The sequence below is a fragment of the Sinocyclocheilus rhinocerous genome, unplaced genomic scaffold, assembly GCF_001515625.1.
Source record: "Sinocyclocheilus rhinocerous isolate Xijiao unplaced genomic scaffold, SAMN03320098_v1.1 scaffold5048, whole genome shotgun sequence".
Classification (NCBI taxonomy): domain Eukaryota; kingdom Metazoa; phylum Chordata; class Actinopteri; order Cypriniformes; family Cyprinidae; genus Sinocyclocheilus; species Sinocyclocheilus rhinocerous.
The window spans coordinates 69,595-91,729 of NW_015657993.1; the positions used below are offsets into that span (position 1 = coordinate 69,595).

General features: G+C 39.8%; 4 protein-coding genes across 8 annotated transcripts in view; 2 read left to right on the plus strand and 2 right to left on the minus strand.

Annotated features, from left to right (window-relative positions):
* Positions 1–9,381, plus strand: part of LOC107722000 (phosphatase and actin regulator 3-like) — a 56,931-nt gene extending 47,550 nt beyond the window's left edge. For 2 of the 3 annotated variants that reach the window (XM_016530233.1, XM_016530235.1), the window contains 4 exons: positions 3,365–3,420; positions 6,514–6,575; positions 7,190–7,330; positions 8,333–8,849. In XM_016530233.1, the coding sequence (XP_016385719.1) occupies positions 3,365–3,420; positions 6,514–6,575; positions 7,190–7,330; positions 8,333–8,485 (412 nt within the window). In that variant the 3' untranslated portion in view covers positions 8,486–8,849. The other variant, XM_016530234.1, reaches the window with a different exon arrangement.
* On the minus strand, positions 4,775–14,693 carry LOC107722003 (protein phosphatase 1 regulatory subunit 3D-like). Its single transcript, XM_016530240.1, has 2 exons — positions 13,446–14,693; positions 4,775–4,784 (listed from the first exon to the last, which is right to left on the minus strand). The coding sequence occupies exon 1, from the start codon at positions 14,681–14,683 to the stop codon at positions 13,796–13,798; it is 888 nt and encodes a 295-aa protein (XP_016385726.1). The 5' UTR covers positions 14,684–14,693; the 3' UTR covers positions 4,775–4,784; positions 13,446–13,795.
* A 188-nt stretch (positions 14,694–14,881) lies between these two features.
* LOC107721996 (protein phosphatase 1 regulatory subunit 3D-like) lies at positions 14,882–17,811 on the minus strand. Its single transcript, XM_016530228.1, has 2 exons — positions 17,485–17,811; positions 14,882–15,393 (listed from the first exon to the last, which is right to left on the minus strand). Exon 2 carries the CDS (start codon positions 15,377–15,379, stop codon positions 14,882–14,884), a length of 498 nt encoding a protein of 165 aa, XP_016385714.1. The 5' UTR covers positions 15,380–15,393; positions 17,485–17,811.
* Positions 17,812–17,820: 9 nt separating this feature from the next.
* Positions 17,821–21,441, plus strand: LOC107722002 (protein FAM217B-like). Of its 3 annotated transcripts, none has more exons than XM_016530237.1 (4): positions 17,821–18,407; positions 18,577–18,643; positions 19,686–19,753; positions 20,020–21,441. In XM_016530237.1, exons 1-4 carry the CDS (start codon positions 18,301–18,303, stop codon positions 21,290–21,292), a joined length of 1,515 nt encoding a protein of 504 aa, XP_016385723.1. In that variant the 5' UTR covers positions 17,821–18,300; the 3' UTR covers positions 21,293–21,441. The 3 variants fall into 3 exon arrangements, with proteins under 3 accessions (XP_016385723.1, XP_016385722.1, XP_016385724.1); XM_016530236.1 differs by lacking the exons at positions 17,821–18,407; positions 18,577–18,643 and adding exons at positions 18,757–18,878; positions 19,472–19,538; XM_016530238.1 differs by lacking the exons at positions 17,821–18,407; positions 18,577–18,643 and adding exons at positions 18,757–18,878; positions 19,476–19,538.
* Positions 21,442–22,135: the final 694 nt, after the last annotated feature.

A 22,135-nucleotide genomic window follows, 5' to 3' on the forward strand; every position in this document is an offset into this window, starting at 1 on the left:
TTTTTTTTATGGATGGGCGCTTTTTATTTAACTTCTTTTGGACTGATGCATGCAACACCCGCTGAGTGGCATTAAACAGCTTGAAAGATCAAAGACAATTTTTAATATAACTCTGACTGGATTCGTCTGAAATAAGAAAGTCATATACTCCTAGACTTGACGGTGAGTAATTTATGGGCTAATTTTCATTTTTGGGTGAACTAACCCTTTAAGACTGGTTTTGTGCTCCAGGGTCACATATAGTTAGTTCTTGAGAATTGGTTACAAAATCTAAAGTGTGACCAAATAATTCATATTTTAAACTGAGGAGTTAGTTTTGACTCCTCAATTTAACTCACATGTGTAATTTGCAGTATGTTTTTAGTATGTTTTAGAGAGTAATCTCTCATATATGCAAATGTCAAGGACATTTTGATTCTCTATTTCATGACTCCTTTAAACACACATCAGACTCTTTGGCAACCGGCTAATTTTCACCTAAGAAAACCGATCGTATCTTCATTGATGTTTTATGAGAATCGTTTACTCTCACTTACAATAAAACCCCAAATCCCTGTACTTTATCCCGGTATTTGCCAGAGCATCAGCATTTTTCAGACGTTTCATCTGCGACATGCAATGCTTATTTTTATTTTTATGTTCTTTTTGAGAATCACTTACTCTTACTTGGAACAAAACAGATCAACATTTAAATTTCTAAATAGAAAAAAACGACTAACATTTAAATGTATTCAATAAACAAAACCAATCAATATTTAAACCTCTCAGTTGCTTTGAAATTCAACGTTTGAATGTACGCTCGTTATGCACAAAAACCTGTTCTAGACCTAAAGCGCTATAGACATAACATTACGGCTTTCTGAAAAAGCTGCTTTAAAACCATGCTTAGTGTGAAAAGTGCTATATGAATAAATTAGACTCCTCAAAAATTTTACATAGTATGAGCAAAAGTATATTATGCTTACCTTAGTTTACCTTAAAACAGTTTGTAATCAATGACATATTATTGGACTTTTGACACTTTTTAAAATAATTTCACAGACTTTTAGAATCATTAAACTCATCATCCCACAAAACAAACGTGTATCTATCACACATTCTGACAGGACCGCAGGACTGAAGCGGAGTCATGACCGTGAGTTGCGCTCTGTTGTAATGGGCGTTCAGGCTGTCTCCTGACTGTGACTGTGTTTGCACCAGTTACCCATGCAGCAATATTATTCACCGTGTGTTCCTGGCCTGTATTCTCTCTGCTAAATTAAGCTCAACTTTGCAACCAGGCAACGGCCCAATGCTTGGGATCCATGGTGACTTCATAACTATTATATATCTTACACATGACGCTAGCACCGGATGTGACATCGCCTTTACAACTCCAAGAAAAGCCCAGATCCTGGAATTAGACGCTGCCATCCTACAGTGAAAGCGCTATATTTACATTTGAATACACTTGCTAATTGAGTCATCAGAGGCACAATACCATACACAACCTGCCCACATTCCATTGCATCAGAGTTACATACTCCAGATCTGCTTTCAAAATCTTCTATTCTGTTTTAACCTTTCAAGAAGGAAATTAAACTGACCTTCTTAAGTTTCCTAATATACATTCCCTTTCCCATTGTCAACGATCGAGCTGTGCATGTTATTTCAAAAAGCATGAAAAAAAGTTATATATTTTGACAAAATTTACAAAATAGCAAACAAGAAATGTGTGATGTTTTGTCAGCTGAACAGATGTAATACAGTACTCTTCTAATATAGCACCAATTCACCGAGCTGCTTCCAATACAAATCCCTGGAAAATCAATCACTGGAAAGGGCTGAGTTGCTGGGTTCCTCCTATGGCAGACATTGTTTCAAACCCAATAGCTAATCGATTTGTGTTCATTCCCAGTTCTGGCCACATGAGGATACAATCTGTTTAAGGAAAGAGCTGAATGGGTCAAAAATAATGCATGAAGCAATTAGTATCTTGTTTGGTTTCAATTTACCCAACTTGAAGAATGAAGAAAATATAGTGTTTATAATGCATATGAGGTAAGCCAATCGTCCTTTCTTAAAAGCGGGCCAATAAATCCATGTTCTTGTAATTCGGTTGAGTTTGTTGTGACAGCTGTCACATGTTTCTGAAGTGCATCAGAAGAGGAGCACAGCTCACACTGGATCACACTTTAGATGTGGAGGCGTTTGAAGATCAGACCTCATGTTGTTCCTGGTGTGGGTTATGCAGGGACAGACGGAGGCCACCAGCTCTTTGTCTCACATGTTGCTCTGTTCTAAAGAGCAGACCTGGGGTCATCCGAGAGATTTGATGAATTATTGAAAGCGAGTCTAGAATAAAATTGCTTTCATGTCTAAGCCTTTATTTATATATTTACTATAGTAGGTACGGCATTTTGAAAATGGCTCGATATTTGGCAGCCTTAGAAAAGAAGAACAAATTTGGGAAATTGTGGTGCAATATAGCTGAAGTAATCAACACTGTATGAGATATTCCCTTGAATGCCATCTTTGGAATTCAAAGGTTTTGAGAAGCGTTTAGCATTATGGAATTATGAATATCATAAAAGCACATTATTGCTTGTTGAACGATTACATAATTTGACATGCATATATTTCATATGCATATGAAAGCCCCGCCCAACACGAAATACAAAGCACTGAGACGGAGTGAACTAAAGCGATGCGTATCTGTTCAACATGACAACGCCGATGCTTTTCACTCTCAACAAATGACCTACTGGCCTGTATATACTTTATACAGCGCGATGAGATCAACATTAATATTGCTTCGATATTAAAGCATCCATGGAGATTGTATTTTCCCTGATTGCAGCATATTCCTCCGGCGCGAGCACTGAGTGTGCGTGGGAATCTCTCCCGCACGCGCCGCCCCCTTTATAAATGATTCGTAAAGGATCTCCAGTATCACACACGTACAGCACTCTGAGACTTCAGAGAACTCAGGAGCAGATGCTCATCTCCGTCTCCACTTCATCTTTTTCACTCTTTTCTATTGCATTTTGATACAAACCGACACGTATTTCTTCGTCGATGAGGCTTTCGTATAGTAAGCGCGCTCGCACGAGCAAGTTCCGTTCGCTTCATTCCGTCAAATCAGGGAATTTCAAGCACAGATAATAATAAAGCTCGTGATATCCCCCGATGTGGGAGTGCTTTAGACATGAAGATCCTCGGCGATGTTTAGACGCGAGATGGGACGCAGGGTTTCCCTGTAACATGCGCGCATCGCGGGATCCCCACTGACACTCACACTCGCGCTGCTGAACAGAGACTGTCACAGACACTTTGGAGATTGCATGAAAATGGTCCAGAACGTGATTTTGGTGTTTTTCCGCAGGAGACTGAGTCAGAGACCAGCGGTGGAGGAGCTGGAGAGCCGGAACATCCTCAAACGTGAGTATCGCACCTGTCAGATCAGAGATTACGCGTCTGGGATGCTGGAGTGAGCCTTTTTTTCCCCCTGTGGAAATAATGTTTATTACCTGCCTGTTGACAAATAACATAACCATTTTGCTTGAAATTCATATATACTACACTCTAAAAAATGCTGGGTTAAATACAACCCAGTGCTGGGTAAAATAGGGACAAACCCAGCAATTGGGCTTGAGTCAGAGACCAGCGGTGGAGGAGCTGGAGAGCCGGAACATCCTCAAACGTGAGTATGGCACCTGTCAGATCAGAGATTACGCGTCTGGGATGCTGGAGTGAGCCTTTTTTCCCCCCTGTGGAAACAATGTTTATTACCTGCCTGTTGACAAATAACATAACCATTTTGCTTGAAATTCATATATACTACACTCTAAAAAATGCTGGGTTAAATACAACCCAGTGCTGGGTAAAATAGGGACAAACCCAGCAATTGGGTTGTTTTGACCCAGCGGTTGGGTTACTACCCAGAAGGTTGGGTTAAACATTTAACCCAACCGCTGGGTCAAAATAGCCCAATTGCTGGGTTTGTCCCTATTTACCCAGCACTTGGTTGTATTTAACCCAGCATTTTTTTAGAGTGAATTTCCCAAAATATATTTTCTGAACAAAATGTATTGTTACATGCCAACATCCAAACATCTCAATCCTTTTTCTATTTATGTTTTGACCCAGCGGTTGGGTTAAATGTTTAACCCAACCTTCTGGGTAGTATCCCAACCGCTGGGTCAAAACAGCCCAATTGCTGGCTTCTTCCCTATTTTACCCAGCACTGGGTTGTATTTAACCCAGCATTTTTTAGAGTGTACTGTAGCCTATTAAAACAAATCATGCACTGCATGTGTTAATGCCTAAATTAACTGGTTTTGTTCACAAAACTGTTATTTCATGTGACTAAATCATCTTGACCGGATTAGGATATATCCCAAAAGACATTTATAAGAGTTAGATCAGATAGAAACAGATCGGTCACAACTGTGTCACCACTTATTTATATTTTATGCTGTGACTGGTTTGACACTATATTTATTCACCGTTTGTCACCAGACACAATTATTTTAAAGTACAAATAAAAGTATTAGGTTATAAAGTTTTCATAACTAGATCAGGTTGCAATTATATTTGCATACAACATGAGCACGCAATGCGTTATTGGAGTATGTTTTACATGAAAATGCTATTTCAGTTTTTCTACTTCAAAATTTCACATCTAATGTGTCACTTGCTTTTCCTCTGTAACTGTTTGTGAGTCAATTTCTGAGTTAAAACTCTTTCAACACTAAATATTTTTCAATGTATTTCTAAGGTAAAAGTGATATTCTGTATTTCTTCTGTAACAGTCTCTATAATTCTGACAAAAGTCCTTTGAAATTTGATAAATAATTGAATTCAGGACAAAAACAAATCCACACTCTAAAAAATGCTGGGTTAAATACAACCCAGTGCTGGGTAAAATAGGGACAAACCCAGCAATTGGGTTGATTTGACCCAGCGGTTGGGTTACTACCCAGAAGGTTGGGGTAAACATTTAACCAAACCGCTGGGTCAAAACAGCCCAATTGCTGGGTTTGTCCCTATTTTACCCAGCACTGGGTTGTATTTAACCCAGCATTTTTTAGAGTGCACAAGCACACACACACACACACACACACAAATCTGAGGGAGGCGTGAATGTAATTTCAGCTCGTCTGGAATCGAGAGATTATAGAGGCAATCTGTCTGGAGCTCGACACAATAATATCAGTGATTACAGATTGTGAGGGCGAGACAGAGATTACACAGACATGACCACAATCTGAGTGAAACTGAGTGTAATTTTAATGTAATTTCATTTAATTGCTTTGTAATGGTGTAATTGTGGGGGGATGATTTTCACATTCTTAAAATAATAAGTAACATTTATAAGAAAAAAAAATGTTGTGATTAGGCTTTTCTTCATCAGTATTGTATTATTGTGTAGGATAGTGTATTTCTAGCATGTGTCCTCAGCACACTTGTGATGGGGCTTGTTTATTTAGTTGAGGCCTCTATCTTGGGCCGGCGGCACCTGTGTCTTCTGACTCTGAGCAGCTGTCTGCTGACTTTGGCTGATCTCTCGCACCTGTCCGCATGCACTCACTCTCCAAACACTGGGATCTGAGACAAGATGTTAGTCAAAGCAAGGACGAGCAACAAGGAGAGAGTCCTGAAGTGACAGGAATATTAAATGCGCTTTCAGAAGTGGTTTATCGTAGTTCAATCATACTAGATAGACACGTGCGTCCCGTGTTTTCCCACGCTAAATCCTTCGCAGCACAGATTCAGATAATCCACGTATTTGACAGAGGGAAATGTAAGAGAACAATGTTATCCTGTGCTTTGAAAGGGTAAAGCCTATTAAAGAAATGCTGTAATCTGGCGCTCTGGCATTATGAGCTGGATTGGACAGCAGATGTTCAAGAGATCTGATTTTAGCACATGGAGCCAAGCCATGAGAAGTTTTAAGAAATCATTAGAATATTGGTTTATTGTTAATTTAAAAAAAAATCAACATACGTATTGAATACATTGACTTTTGACGTAAGAGGAAAGGAATAGCTTAAAGAAACGTCTTGCTAGATCAGGGCTGTACAGTGCAACATATATGTCGCACGTGCTACAAAAAAACTGGTCTGTGCGATGAATAAATTTACCACTGTAGCACGGGTGCGATACAATTTTGCATGTTCATAACACAGCCGCTTAATAGTGTGAAGTGATTTCGTTGTGCTTGTTTGTGTGTGTGAGATTGATTATACTTGGTAGTTAGGGGTGTATTATAACAGACGTTTTATACTTGTGCTACAACTTTTTGGCCTGTGCTACAAAATTTTCAACCTCTGTAGCACCAGTGCTATGTGAAAAAAAAGTTAACGTACAGCCCTGTAGATATTCCAGCAGTAGTACATGAGTGCTGTGGAGTGTAAGCGAGCCCTTCATGTAGTGTGCTGCATTAAAAACTTCAAAGTTAATCTGTACCTCTGCGAACTGCGTGCGTGCTTTTTCTCATCTGTGATTTTTTTTTTTTTGGTGGATTTGCAGAGAGGAATGACCAGACAGAGCAAGAGGAGAGAAGGGAAATTAAGCAAAGGCTAAACAGAAAGGTATGTGGATCCTGACAAAAAACACCTCACTGATCGAGACACATATACAGTATACACACATATATTTGTTGTCATGTGTCTGCTTAGCCTGCAGTATTCACTCTGTCATCTGAGGAAGACACTAGTACTGCTGTAATACCAGGCATTCACTCAAAAGCCAACTTTCTATGCCAAAAAGAATGACTGTTTTAAAACAAAGATTACAATGCTTAAGAGAAAAAAATCACAAATTCCTCCTCTCTGTATATATCGCATATTATGCTTAAGTTAATGGCACATCATTGATTGATGTTTTATTAAAGCAGTAAGTCAAGAGTGTTGACGTAAAGCCACTTAAATGTGGTCAAATCATTGTAACACACAAACCTGAGTGGATTACTGCAGCAACAGAAACAACAGACACCAACAGTCAATAAATAATAGCATTTATTAATAATAACACGGACGACCTGAATCATTTTAACTGGATTTAACTGGATCATGGGACTATCAATAGCCTTTGTGTTTTATCGGCATTACAACAGCTTGAAACACAGCTCATCCTATACAGAATTTAACTAGGAACAATCTGTTTGCTGTTTGACTAAACCTCTCTCTTATTCTTGTCTTTCCAGCTCAACCAGCGGCCCACCGTTGACGAGCTGCGGGACAGAAAGATTCTGATCCGTTTCAGTGACTATGTGGAAGTGGCCAAAGCTCAGGATTACGACAGGAGAGCAGACAAGCCCTGGACGAGACTATCTGCTGCAGATAAGGTGTGTGTGCATTAGAAACTCACACGCGGCCCCTACAGGCCAACACACACTGATGCGTTTGATATAAGACATGTCATAATTCTAGGTTTTGTTGATCTACAATAACTTGAGTATTATATAACACATTAATAGAATGATAAAGAAATAAAAATGTATATATTTGATCAAATCTAGGACCAGATGGTCTGCGAAGTTCACATTTCATGTGCCTATTTTTGGAAATATTTGTGGAATCTACAGAAAGGATGTATATTATTTATATATTTATACGTTGTATTAAACAGTTCCAGACCGTATTTTCATATTAGACAAAATATGGACTGTTCAAGCATTTTTTTTCAGCAAGGATGCATAAAATTAATCAAAAGTGACATTAAAGACATGTTACAAAAGATGCTGTTCTTTTGAACTTTCTATTCATCTGTGAATCCTGAAAAATCAAATGTATCAGTTTCCGCAAAAAAATTCAGCAGCACAACTGTTTCCAACATTGTTAATAATGTAGAAATGTTTCTCGAGCAGCAAATCAGCATATTATTATGATTTCTGAAGATCATGTGACACTGAAGACTGGAGTAAAGATGCTGAAAATTCAGCTGCGCATCACAGAAATAAATTACAGTTTAACAGATATTCACATAGAAAGAAGCAATTTTAAATTGTAATAATATTTCACAATATTACTGTATTTTTGATCAAATAACTGCAGCCTAGTGAGCAAAAAAGACTTCTTCCTAAAATATTTTAAAATCGGACCCCAAAGTTTTCTATAGTAAATAAACACAAACGGTCCAGAGGATGTGTAAAACTGGATGATACGCATTAGCATTCTGTGTGAGCCTCGTCATGAGCAGCTTGTGTTAAGTCAACAAAACCGGAACAGATCATTAATAAAACATCAGGTGGAAAGCAGGTGATCTTCTTTCCAGTGACCTGCTGCATGAGTGTCTGTTGTCCAGTGACTGTTGTCAGGACCTCATTCTTGTTTTTTTCGCCTCGCAGGCGGCGATACGAAAAGAGCTGAATGAGTTCAAGAGCAACGAAATGGAGGTTCATGCATCAAGCAAACACCTGACAAGGTCAGTGTGTGTTTCCATTTTTTCTTCGTGTATTTATACATGGCCTGATTCTACATATTGTTCCGTGTTTGCATAACTGTTCACCACAAAAACGTCATCGCATCTACGATAGATGACTTCTCGCAGGACACAAGAAGTACAGTAGATCAAAATGGGAGGTTGTTCTAAATATAGCCATATCTCCACTGTCCTCAAAGTGCAGAATTTGCAGAATAAGCACACCTAAGCGCTTGCCCACATGCATGACAAATGCTTGCTCACGTTTAGCTTACGTTTGTTTTACGTTAGACCTCATTTCTGTGGGCACAATAGCTGAACAAGGTCCCAGTCCTGTGCTGCGCAGAGCTCTGTCTGGAACATACACACACCGCTCTTCTATTAATACACATTTGATGGATGATAGTTGGCTTTTTGGGTGTCTTACAGGTGTCTCCTCGCTTTGCATTGCAGGTTCCACCGACCATAGCAAGGTTTCTTCCGTGAAGAATATGCTAACGGTATCTCTAAGACCTCAGGAGGCTGTCCATGGCTGCTCCATGGAGGGCCTGATATTTGGGCGCTAGTGAACCTTGGAGGCTATGTCTCTGGAGCTTCAGCCTGAAGAAGCTAAAACCCTCCAAACTCCACTCAGTCCAGCTACAAGTCTGTAGATTATTGAACCTTTATTCTTTTTCAGGGGACTCTAATGGGACGGTGGAAGACTGTTTGAGAAAAAAAAAGACATTGACTTTTTCGTTTTTTTGTAATGGACTGTTTTAACCGGTCGCCTTTTGATGCCAATGGGGGGCGGGTGGGGGGCTGGGGCTCAAGCATGTGACTCTTTCGAACTCTTTTTCCCACACCAGTGTTGGTGCTGTAGTGACACCCCGAAAGTTTCTGGGCTCCTACTAAAACTTGAGTTTCATATCAGCTGTATAGATGTTAGTATGAGGAACGGAAATCGTGTCTTACCTTTGCAAGGACAATTTATTGTCTGTACAGTACAAGCTTTGGATTTTTAACAAACGACAATGTCTCGTCTTCTTTTCTGAATGAATGGATGGAAGCATGGATGGATGATGAATCGATTTAGCCGAAACATGTGCTCATGCTTGTGCCTGTACTCTCATGCACCAATCTCTTATGCTCATTTGTCTAATCGATCTCTTGTCTTGTGTTCAAGAGAACGCCAGATTCAATTTCTTTCATGCCTTTTATCAGTAGCAAACCTAAGCCACGGATAATAGTCTTACAGAAGCTTTCAGGAAGTTTCATTGTCCTTGAAGAAAACACGAGAAGTCATTATTTCCATTCACACACACACACACACACACACACACATCACAGATCTGTGAGGAGGGACGATCTGGCATTAGTTTAACATTCATTCCTGAAGTGCTCATTTTCCTTTGTGAATAAACACAGATTAAATGTTTGGCCGCTTGAATGTAAGGTTATATTTGAAGAAGTCACAGCTTTTCCATCATGACATAGTAGCTGTGGGTTAGCAGAAAGCAGGACAGTGGTGTCAGTTGATGGAGAGAAGGCACTTTACAGCACCCCGACACGATTTCCCTTTGAGGTTAATGAAAATGAAGACGTGAAGATCAAAAACAAGAGTCTGTTGTATGCGTGTTTCATGTTTTTTTTCTTTTTAACAAACTCCTGCTGAACAGTTAATACTTTTCAACGTGTGAGTACAAAAAAATTCTTCTTGTGAGACTGTAGTTGTCAGTAAGGGCTATATATTCAATATATGTTTAATATATGCACAGACGAAGTAGGCTAATCAAATGAGTCTGCATGGTGTCCCACACAATTGATGAAATCAGGCTGGGTCACAAAGAGCATTTCTGATTCTGATAAAAAAAAAGGAGAAGATGATGAGACAGGCAGCTCCTTTAAACTTTTTTCTTTTCTTTTTTTTTGTTGGGGCTGGAACAGAGACGGGTGTGTTTCTCACGACACCTCGTTCACTGATAATAGGAACATTCTGTGCATGCTTTTCCAAAACACCTTTAATGACTAATAGAAAATGATTCACTTTTCAGGAGCTGAGGGTTTTCTCCTTCTAATTGAGCTTTTTAGCGTTATGTTAGACAATTCAAAAGGAGAACATGACTGCTCGAAAATGCCATGAAGTGCATAGTAACATTTCCAGCATGGCATTCATCGCTCCCTGTGGTGACACGCAAACACTATTTAGTGCAATTTTCCTTTGCAATGTGAAATGTGTAATTTTACACAGTGGCAATTTCAAGACCTTAAGACTTACCACTCCCAAAAATTCATTCTCTATAGTTCATATTGAGACATCTTGAAATGCATGCTTATACATCACGTTATTACTATTGTGTACTGTTTAAGCAGGCCGCTCCACTGCAGCAGAAACCAACCAATGCACAGATTCTGTACTGGTTTTATAACATTTGTTTAACAGACAGTGTATAAATGACAAAGCTACCTTTGTGTCAGATCAGCATTGGTTATGTAAGAGCATCAGATGTGTTTTCACACATTATTTTATGTATTCTCAGTAGAGTTGTGGTTGCATCAGCTCCACAGTTCTGTCAGCAGAACAGTATACGTTCAGCAGCAGGAATGGTGCGAGAAGTGGCTGACATTTGTGAAAACACAACGAGCTTGGAGATAATGTCAAAACCACAAACTGTAAATTTAGAATATGAGATTAGGTTTTCTGAACAAGACACTAAATATAACAAGATCTGCATCTAATCTCCTCTTTTATATGGCTATTGCGCTTACAATCTAGTTATTTACATGACACCCCTCCTGATTAATATTAATGAAGGCATTTAAAGCTCATGCATAAGAGATTAGCTCCTTAACTGGGTCAGTCTCCTTTCATCGTAAGAAATGGATGCCTGAGCCACTAAAACACCCGGTTAATATTTCTCTGTAAGGCCACGGAAACGCAAACAGAGCTGATGATCCTGCATGCAGATCCAATCATTAAATGTCTTTGTACTCAAACTCCAGGAAGGAGGAAATCATCAGAAAACACACAAATCTATCATGTAGTGTCTCGATTCATTTATGTTTGTTTGAAACAAGACGACACAAGGCAAAGAAAATCACTAAATTGAGGGCTTTTCTCCCTCATCTTGTATGAAATCCTTGTCAGAAAGTCTTCAACAGGGTATAAACAAGCCAAGATTACGTTATCACACACACATCAGCTGAAAAATACTGCCATAGTCTGTCATACAGTTATTTTAAAGGAAACTGCCCATAGTATGCACTGACTGTGAGCTCTTTTGGTCCCTCTTAATAAATACATTATATATATATACTGTATGTATACATGTATATATGTTTGCACACACACACGTCTGGTCAGCTATCCTTGTGGGGACTCTCCATAGGCGTAATGGTTTTTCTACTGTACAGACCGTATATTCTATTGCCCTACACCAACCCTACCCCTAAACCTACCCCTCACAGGAAACGTTCTGCATTTTTAGATTTTCAAAAAACTTAATTCTGTATGATTTATAAGCTTTTGTACCCGTGGGGACCACAATTTAGGTCCCCACCGTGACACGAGTCCCCATGAGTCTGTGTGTATTCAGGTTTAAGTCCCCACCAGGATATATAAACCTGTACACACACACACACGTGTACACATACACACACACACACACTTGTTCTATCTGAGGAACCCTAAATCATTGAATTTTTTATAGTGAGTATTTCAGATTGTGGACATCAGTCTGTCTTGATTGTCCCCTTTTCCACCCCCTAATCAAATGTGGAAGAATTGAAGTTACAAATTTCCTCCTCAAGATTCACAGCACCATCTAGTGTTTTGTCACAGTACTATTTAAAATCAGAGATGCTTTCTTTTACTATCAACAGCCCAGTTCAGAATAATCTATTGTTATACAATTATAGAAAGAAATAAAGAAAGTCATAACAAATTAGAAATTTCACAAACATGTCATCAAAAAAGATGACAGGAGCTCCAGCTATAATGGCAATGCTCTGCATACTTTTGTTTAGTTATTGATAGTAAATGCAGTCAGGCTGAATAATCTACATCAAACAGAGCATTTCAGATATGCACTGCAACTGTCAGGCTGTGTGTCAAAGGTGAAGTGTGCTTAGAGTCGTTTTGCTTTTGGCTTAACGATGATGATATTTTTAGACCTGACCTCAAATTTCTATCATGTGCCCTTACAGCTGTCCTGAGTCAGAAGCACATTGATTGCCTTCCTCAGATGCCATTAGCAGGAGGTCGGCCTGGAGAAACCTCTGTCGGGTAAGATCAAGAGCGCTAATGCAAGGGAATAAGAAAAATATCACTCATATTTATTCTCCTGTAAATATGCAGACATCAAGAGCACAAATAAGCTTGTTTTGCTTTATTTGTTGAGTAACATGCAAGAACAACTTAATTGAAAATAAATGATTTGGTTTAATGCAAGAAAGTTGCTAAGTCAGCTTGTGCATTAGGAAGCTACGTTATCACTTGTCTAATTCCACACTGCACAACCTGGAAAAGACGTTAACAAGGCACAACTGGAACAATGTGCAAAACCTCACTGAAACATTCTAAAAGTTTCCTAGCATGTTCTGTACAAGCGATGCAAGAAAATCAATCACAAAATTAGAGAGCGCCTTATGCACAAGACAAGACTGCACTGCTGTTGTCATGACACTGTGAATGATTAAAATAGCACTATAACGTGCAATATCCTTTCAGCTTTGAGTTTTTAAGGAACTGAAAGAATGTGCATGAAGCCTGTTCTATTTTTGCACAGACACTTAAAGATGAAAGTCTCCTTCAGCAATAATAATACTGAACCGGTCAAGTATTGCAAGCTAATTGTTCCTGGGTGGTAGCCAGTCCTGAAATAAAATCCATTAGTATGACATATTAAAATACTTGTGCAAAAGTTGGGCTCTATGCTTGGTTGGGATAAAGGCTTTTTATATGTACAATGCTGTGAAAATGTAGGGCTCAAAAAAGAAAAATTAAGGTTTTGGAGTGGCCTAGTCCTGACTTGAACTCAATTCAGATGCTGTGGCAGGACCTTAAACAGACAGTGAAAACCCTACAATGGGGCCAAACTGTGTGGAGGGCCAAAATACTACCATAGCGCTGTGAAAGACTGATCTCCAGTAATCTGAAGCATTTGGTCACAGTTAATGCTGGTAAAGGTGGCACAACCAGATTTGACATTAAATGGGACAATTTGTTTTTCACATGGGTGATAGGTGTTGGATAGCTTTTTTGCTCCATTAAAAATAAATAAATAAAAGCTGTATTTACTCAGGTTGCCTTACTCATGTTTAGTATGAAATACACACAGATAAACAGAAGAAATCAGGCTGAGGGCAAACACTTTTTCACAGCACTGTATATGGCATCTCTAGTGAAGAGTCAAATGAAATGCACCAGGCTATCTTCACACTCTCTGGGGACCGTCAATTTGTACGTCTGGCAGGTCAGTTTATAATTAGACCCACCATTGTTGTCCCAGTACTCAAATCCTCTGACCCGGTAGCAGATGGCGAACTGTAGCATGGCACCTGGCTGCATGATGAAAGGTGGGACAGGCAGGTGAAAACGAAACATGTCGGACTCTGGATCGGGCCGATCTCTGTGAACGGTGGAGATCCAGCTCGCTTTACTCTCCGCGCTGCACTTCCAGTCGGTAAACGAGTATCGTACCGTAACCTTTTTCTCATAGGCCAAGTTCAGCACTTGCACAGTTCCGATAATTCCCAGCTCAGAGCAAAACACCTGCTCCAGGCAAACTCGCTGCTGGCACAAGCGCTTGAGGAAACCAGCCTCGGCACACATGTTGTCAGGGAAGGATGGCTGGAAGTAGGGTAGAGAGAGCTCCAGCTTCTTCTTGGAGGCCAGCTCAGAGCTTGCCAGCAGTCTTGTGATGACGTGGACCGGCACCAATGGGTCCTCGCTGGCCTTGAAGAACTTCACATCTTCCAGTTCCAACCCTAACGAATCTACAAAGCGGACCTGCACGTTCCTGCAGGTGTGCTCTTCTGTGGAGGACGAGAGGGATTTAGCCCGTCTCCTCATGATGGGTTTTGGCTCGGCCTCACACGACTGCCTACGCCAGACGACGGGCTCCTGAGCAGGACCTGGTTTTGGGCTGGGTGGCCGTATTGCCACAGGGGTCCTTTGTTGGGGTGGTTTGGGATTGTAGATGTCCCGAAGATGAAAGGTCTTGACGGGTCTAGATACTTCACTAAAGCCACTTGTGAACTGCAAGGCAGGTCCTGATCCATGCGGATGTGATTCCATTCTCTCTGTGCTGTCTGTTAGCAAAAATTGCGAACACACTAAGTAATTTCACTCAAGTCACACTTGAAAATATGTGAGTGTATTCGCAACTAGCATCTTTTTGCTCTTTTGCCAAAGACATTTTTACAAACTATGGACCACTAATATCTGACAACCATAAAGTGTCACTAAATTTGGAACCGTTTTATCATTTCCAACCTAACAAACCTCCTCATTTGTGAAATGACACATGTTGTCAGGGAAGGATGGCTGGAAGTAGGGTAGAGAGAGCTCCAGCTTCTTCTTGGAGGCCAGCTCAGAGCTTGCCAGCAGTCTTGTGATGACGTGGACCGGCACCAATGGGTCCTCGCTGGCCTTGAAGAACTTCACATCTTCCAGTTCCAACCCTAACGAATCTACAAAGCGGACCTGCACGTTCCTGCAGGTGTGCTCTTCTGTGGAGGACGAGAGGGATTTAGCCCGTCTCCTCATGATGGGTTTTGGCTCGGCCTCACACGACTGCCTACGCCAGACGACGGGCTCCTGAGGAGGACCTGGTTTTGGGCTGGGTGGCCGTATTGCCACAGGGGTCCTTTGTTGGGGTGGTTTGGGATTGTAGATGTCCCGAAGATGAAAGGTCTTGACGGGTCTAGATACTTCACTAAAGCCACTTGTGAACTGCAAGGCAGGTCCTGATCCATGCGGATGTGATTCCATTCTCTCTGTGCTGTCTGTTAGCAAAAATTGCGAACACACTAAGTAATTTCACTCAAGTCACACTTGAAAATATGTGAGTGTATTCGCAACTAGCATCTTTTTTCCCTTTTGCCAAAGACATTTTTACAAACTATGGACCACTAATATCTGACAACCATAAAGTGTCACTAAATTTGGAACCGTTTTATCATTTCCAACCTAACAAACCTGCTCATTTGTGAAATGATTTGCTTTGTTAACGAAAAGACATTCTGACTTTTTGAAATGTTCCATGAAGTGTGCACTAGCCTATTCATTTCTTCATTACTTTATTCAGTATGTTCCACTTATACTAACGCTTAAAACATAAATGACGGACATGTCCGCTGCTGGTAACATTTTGGTCCGATGTATGAGACACTAACATTAATATTGACCCTGACCCATTTCTAGCCATGTTTGGGGTTTCTCTTAGATTTGACGGCCCTAGATCGTAAAGTTATTGGTTTTACTACAATCTTGGCCAGACAGGCTATTCTACTCAAGTGGAAGCCTAGCCTACTTCCCCTCCAACTCACGACAGGTGGATACAGGACATTTTCTATTGTGTTAGGCTTGAGAAATTGAGCTCTGGTTCACTTAAATCCTTTTAGAAGACTTGTGATCCCTTCTTAAAGGTTTACCTTGTTCACCTCCAACTGGTAACGATCCATAACTTTCAACTATTTGTCTTCAGAAGGAATTTAAGTTTATTAGAATTGTTATTTTATTCAATTCTCAATTCAATTCTATTATTTTATTTCAATATCTTATAATTTATAAGAATTATTATTTCATTCAATTACTCATTTATTTATATTTTATTGTGTTTTTCTTTCTTTGTTATTATTATTTTTTTGTGTTTTTTTCTTCTTCAAATTTGAGTTATGTTGAGAGGTTATTTGGTTGGAAGGTTTGTAAAAGAGATTAATATGGACAGTTTCCTGTGGTTTACTGCTTTTTTTAATGATGTATCCTTCTGCACTGTCATTGAAAATGCAAATAAAATTATTTTCAAAAACTTTCAATGACTCAAAGACTAACAACATAGTTGTTTTATCACTAACAACATATTTAACCAGCATGTAAACCTTTTAAATTGGACCTTGAACTTGCTGAATGCAACTTAAGGGGCCGTTAACACAGAGTCCTCATTTGTGAAATTATTTGCTTTGTTAACGAATAGACATTCTGACTTTTTGAAATGTTCCATGAAGTGTGCACTAGCCTATTAATTTCTTCATTACTTTATTCAGCATGTTCCACTTATACTAACGCTTAAAACATAAATGACGGACATGTCCGCTGCTGGTAACCTTTTGGTCCGATGTATGAGACACTAACATTAATATTGACCCTGACCCATTTCTAGCCATGTTTGGGGTTTCTCTTAGATTTGACGGCCCTAGATTGTAAAGTTATTGGTTTTACTACAATCTTGGCCAGACAGGCTATTCTACTCAAGTGGAAGCCTAGCCTACTTCCCCTCCAACTCACGGCAGGTGGATACAGGACATTTTCTATTGTGTTAGGCTTGAGAAATTGAGATGTTCACTCTCTGATTCACTTAAATCCTTTTAGAAGACTTGGGATCCCTTCTTAAAGGTTGACCTTGTTCACCTCCAACTGGAAACGATCCATAACTTTCAACTATTTGTCTTCAGAAGGAATTTAAGTTTATTATTATTTTATTCAATTACTCATTTATTTATTTATTTATATTTTATTCTCTTTTTCTTTCTTTGTTATTATTATTTTTTGTGTGTTTTTTTCTTCTTCAAATTTGAGCTATGTTGAGGGGTTATTCGGTTGGGAGGTTTGTAAAAGAGATTAATATGGACAGTTTCCTGTGGTTTACTGCTTTTTTTAATGATGTATCCTTCTGCACTGTCATTGAAAATGCTAATAAAAAGATTTGAAATAATAATAAAACATAAATGACAAAAGAAAACAAAACGCGTAACATCTTGATAGCTACATATAAATAGTAAGCATTTGATTGACAGTTCTCTTAACACGAAACTCAAGCGATACATTCAGCATAAAGCTGTTCAGTTTTACGTCTACATCTGGCAACAGATTCTTACCTTGCTGTAAATTGTGAGGAAGAACGCTCTCGTTATGTGCAGTTAAAACTAATATACAAACAAAATATTCATTTTAAAGTGGAGAAGACCTCTTCACCCAGTGTGGTTGTAATAAAATACGCGGAGATCGAGCGCCTATGACATTTAACTACTAATCCCATGTCTGAACTACCACACCAACGATTATTATTAGGCCCCCGTACATGAGATAAGCCATTCTCACGTCCTGTCTGTAAACAATGCATAGCGCTCAGTCAATCTCGATGCGCGAGCATTTGTGAATAAACGCCGCGACAATCTAACGCTCTCATGTTCTTAAATAGCGCGCTTCAGGTTAACTGCATTTGTGTGTCGCGTCGCTGGCTTACAGTGCACATGGGGTCTCAGACATATTACAGTATCGTGTAGGCTACACTGTGAGCCTATGACACTGTTGACTACATTTCCCAAACAACAATGCGCCCTTCAGCATCCACACAGCTGGAAAACACGCCTGCGTAAATATCCTCATTTACGCTCCACACAATTAAGCCCATATCGATTAGTGTACTGCACGAGACAGAATCGAACAGACCGCCTAATTTGACCGATGCATCTCATTACAGACAGGCTGCTCCGGTCGTCGCTGAATTATTTAGGACTGAACGGTACATATGCACCGAGGATTAAAGCGAGCAGTGCGCGAGACAGTCGACTGATCGTGGGTGTAAACCTCACATGATCAAGAAAAAATGGATATGCCTTCGGATCAAAAGACTCCGTGCATGCAATAGGAGAGAAGCCATCCGTTCTAGGAGACCCAGGCTGCTTTGAGGAATGCCAGAGATGGGAACGGTCTTACAGGAGCGCACTGTGCATTATAGTCAGAATAAGCGTCGTTCGTTTGATAGAACAACAACTAAAGCATCGGTACATGCACCAAGGTAAGAATAAACAACCGTAATTAAATTAAGATCATGTTTTATTTACCTAGCCAGCCAGGTCATCCATTTATGACGAAGGAGCTTGGATAGGCTTCTTTAAAATTGGAACCAAATTTAGCTGCTTTTATTTCTGAACTGATCTTGACTAACCTGACTTTTTCACTGAAAGCAAGAAAACCACAAAGGCACCTTTGCATCCACCACCGAATAATGGCATCAGCCTGTCATCTGAACCTGTGAGTACTCAACAGCAATGGTTTATGTGTGTACGTTATTAAAAAAAAATGGAATAGACTAATTAAATGAAATAGATTTTGAATAGAAAGAATCCACCCATTCTAGGAGACCCAGGCTGCTTTGAGGAATGCCAGAGATGGGAACGGTCTTACAGGAGCGCACTGTGCATTATAGTCAGAATAAGCGTCGTTCGTTTGATAGAACAACAACTAAAGCATTGGGACATGCACCAAGGTAAGAATAAACAACCGTAATTAAATTAAGATCATTATTTACCTAGCCAGCCAGGTCATCCATTTATGACGAAGGAGCTTGGATAGGCTTCTTTAAAATTGGAACCAAATTTAGCTGCTTTTTATTTTATTCAATTACTCATTTATTTATTTATTTATATTTTATTCTCTTTTTCTTTCTTTGTTATTATTATTTTTTGTGTGTTTTTTTCTTCTTCAAATTTGAGCTATGTTGAGGGGTTATTCGGTTGGGAGGTTTGTAAAAGAGATTAATATGGACAGTTTCCTGTGGTTTACTGCTTTTTTTATGATGTATCCTTCTGCACTGTCATTGAAAATGCTAATAAAAAGATTTGAAATAATAATAAAACATAAATGACAAAAGAAAACAAAACGCGTAACATCTTGATAGCTACATATAAATAGTAAGCATTTGATTGACAGTTCTCTTAACACGAAACTCAAGCGATACATTCAGCATAAGGCTGTTCAGTTTTACGTCTACATCTGGATAGGCTTCTTTAAAATTGGAACCAAATTTAGCTGCTTTTATTTCTGAACTGATCTTGACTAACCTGACTTTTTCACTGAAAGCAAGAAAACCACAAAGGCACCTTTGCATCCACCACCGAATAATGGCATCAGCCTGTCATCTGAACCTGTGAGTACTCAACAGCAATGGTTTATGTGTGTACGTTATTAAAAAAAAATGGAATAGACTAATTAAATGAAATAGATTTTGAATAGAAAGTATCATAAATTGAGCATATGATGGTAGGTGTAAGTGCTGTTTTCCTCATGTCTGCAGGACTCTCAGCAAAGGTTAAGAAGGACAAGACTGGACAAAATGTTGATCATGGCGAACCCCACAGACAGGTTAGAAAAGAATTTGGCACATAGATGATTAATTGAGATAAGGGTTAACACTCATTTATTTATTACAGTGTTTAAGTTATGCATATTGCATTTTACTATAGCCTAATTATAATAATAGGAGAAGCAGCTACAAATAAATAAATAATAAATAAATAATGGCACACCACGTACATGATTATTTTTGTCAATATGTGGCAACATAAAGTGTGACCAGATATTGTAAAAATTTCAAAGACGTTTAAAACCCTTTCCTTTGGTTCCTCGAGGCAACACAACGCTAAGATCAAATCTCACGCAACTTCCACAAATGGACAGAAGGAGAGGCAGCAAAGACAAAACAGCCATGGTGCAAAAGAGAGTGGTGGCAGGGGTAAAAGTTCAAGTGTAAGGCCTGTATACCCTCATCCTGTACAAGCTCAGAGAGAAGACTCGTCAGAGTGCAGACCCAAAGACGAGAGCTGTACGCTGCAAAGTAAAGATGGAGAAGAGGACAGTGCCAGTGACCTCTCGGACTCTGAAAGGTATTCTGCGCTTCCCGCTCAAATCTCTCCTCCTGACCTCAACCTACGTGCAGAGGTCATAGATCCGTCTGACTTTCATGCCTCGAGACCTTCTTGTCGAGGGCACAACAAGTTCAGAGGCAGCTATCCAGATTTCTTACCGCCTCCTTTCAATGCTTGGAGTCTCCTGCAGTTAGCTGTGTACTTGAACACAGAAGGCAAGGGCATTCCTCGTCCCAAGCCCACTGGGCAGCTTGAGAGATACTTGGACCGGCTATTGCAATTGGAATGGCATCAGATCCAAGCCGTCCAAGAAGACAGCAGCAAAACCAACGCCCCATTACCTAAAGGTCGCAATTTGCCTCATTCGACTTCTCATCGCAGCCTCAGCTCTCCTAAATGCATCCTCCAGTGCCAGCGTGCGTTCCCTTTGACGTTACTGTCCTCTTTTGCCAGTGCTCCCACCCTTCAGCTTTCAAGCTGTACCTGCCCACATTGCCAGAATCAGTATCCCATCTTGAATGGCACATGCCGCTCTTTTGCCTACCACCACCACACAAGGTTGAGTCCACTCCTGGAGAAGAAGGGCCAGGTCTCAGGTTTGCCTAAAAGGAGCAGCAGTGAGAGCAGGGCTCATCAGCTGGAACCCAGACACCGATCTCGAGAGCACAGACTCAGCGACCCTTTGAGCGAGAGCAGCCACTTGAGGCGCATGCAGGCTATCGGTAACATTCGCAATCCGGTTGGTTCCACATACAGTGTTGACCAAGTTTCTTCTACAGCTACAACAGCCAGCAATGCCAGTATTGGTGATGTCAAAAAGAGAAGGCCAGGGCAAAGAAGTCATTCCTGTGTGGGTATGAGGGAGGTAGGCTATAGGGCACGAGGACGCAGTGAACAAAGGAAGACCTTTGATAAAACACAACAGGACCCAAAATTAGCTTGTGCTGTAAGTTCAGATGGGTTACATAGCTCAAAAGACTCTGTAACTAGTCGACTGACCCGGAGGCAAAAGCATGTTGAATTTGTCACAAAGTAACTTCAATACAGTGGCCTGGAAAATGTATGAATTTCATTGCGTTAGATAAGGAAATATCAAACCAAGTGGTATATTTTCTGAGAAATTTATTGCAGTGACGTTTAGACCACTGATCCCAGTGCTATTAAAGTGAATGTATGAAGAACAGTGTTGGGGAAAGTTCATTTTAAAAGTAATGCATTACAATATCGTGTTACTCCTTAAAAAAGTAACTAATTGTGTTACTTTCTTATGAAAAGTAAAACATTATGTTAATTTTTGCGTTACGTTTTCTTATCTGGGCTGGGCTTGCTTGTTTGTTTTTAATTAAAAAAAAGTTCTATTTTTGGCAAATGTAAAAGCCCTTTCATGTCAGAAGTGAAGTGAATAAGCCTCAGAATGAAGGAAATGTCAATTTACGTCTGTACAGTAGAGGGACGCCGCTCAAACCTTTCAGTTGTGCTGCTATTCTGGATTGCATGAAGAACAGGACGCAGGAACAGAAAGTTAAAACACTCTTCAGTAAAAAAAAAAAGAACGAAAGAAAGACACAAATGTTATGTTTATCTAAAGTCATTTTTGCTTATTAGTATGGTTGAATTGGATCATCGGAACATAAATGATATCTGTGTTATTTCACATATTTAATTATTGCAGGATTGCATTTCACTCTTTTATTGATTTTGAGGAATGCTGAATCTGTTTTTGTGTAAGTGAGATGAGTAAATGCATGTTCTCATTTACTCTAGATCTACAGTAACATCATGTTCACGCAGCGCTCACAACTCCTGATTCAACAAGCGGACAGGAGAGCAGTCAGTCAATACATGGGAAAACAAAGCACCTGGCCTTACTTATTTGAAA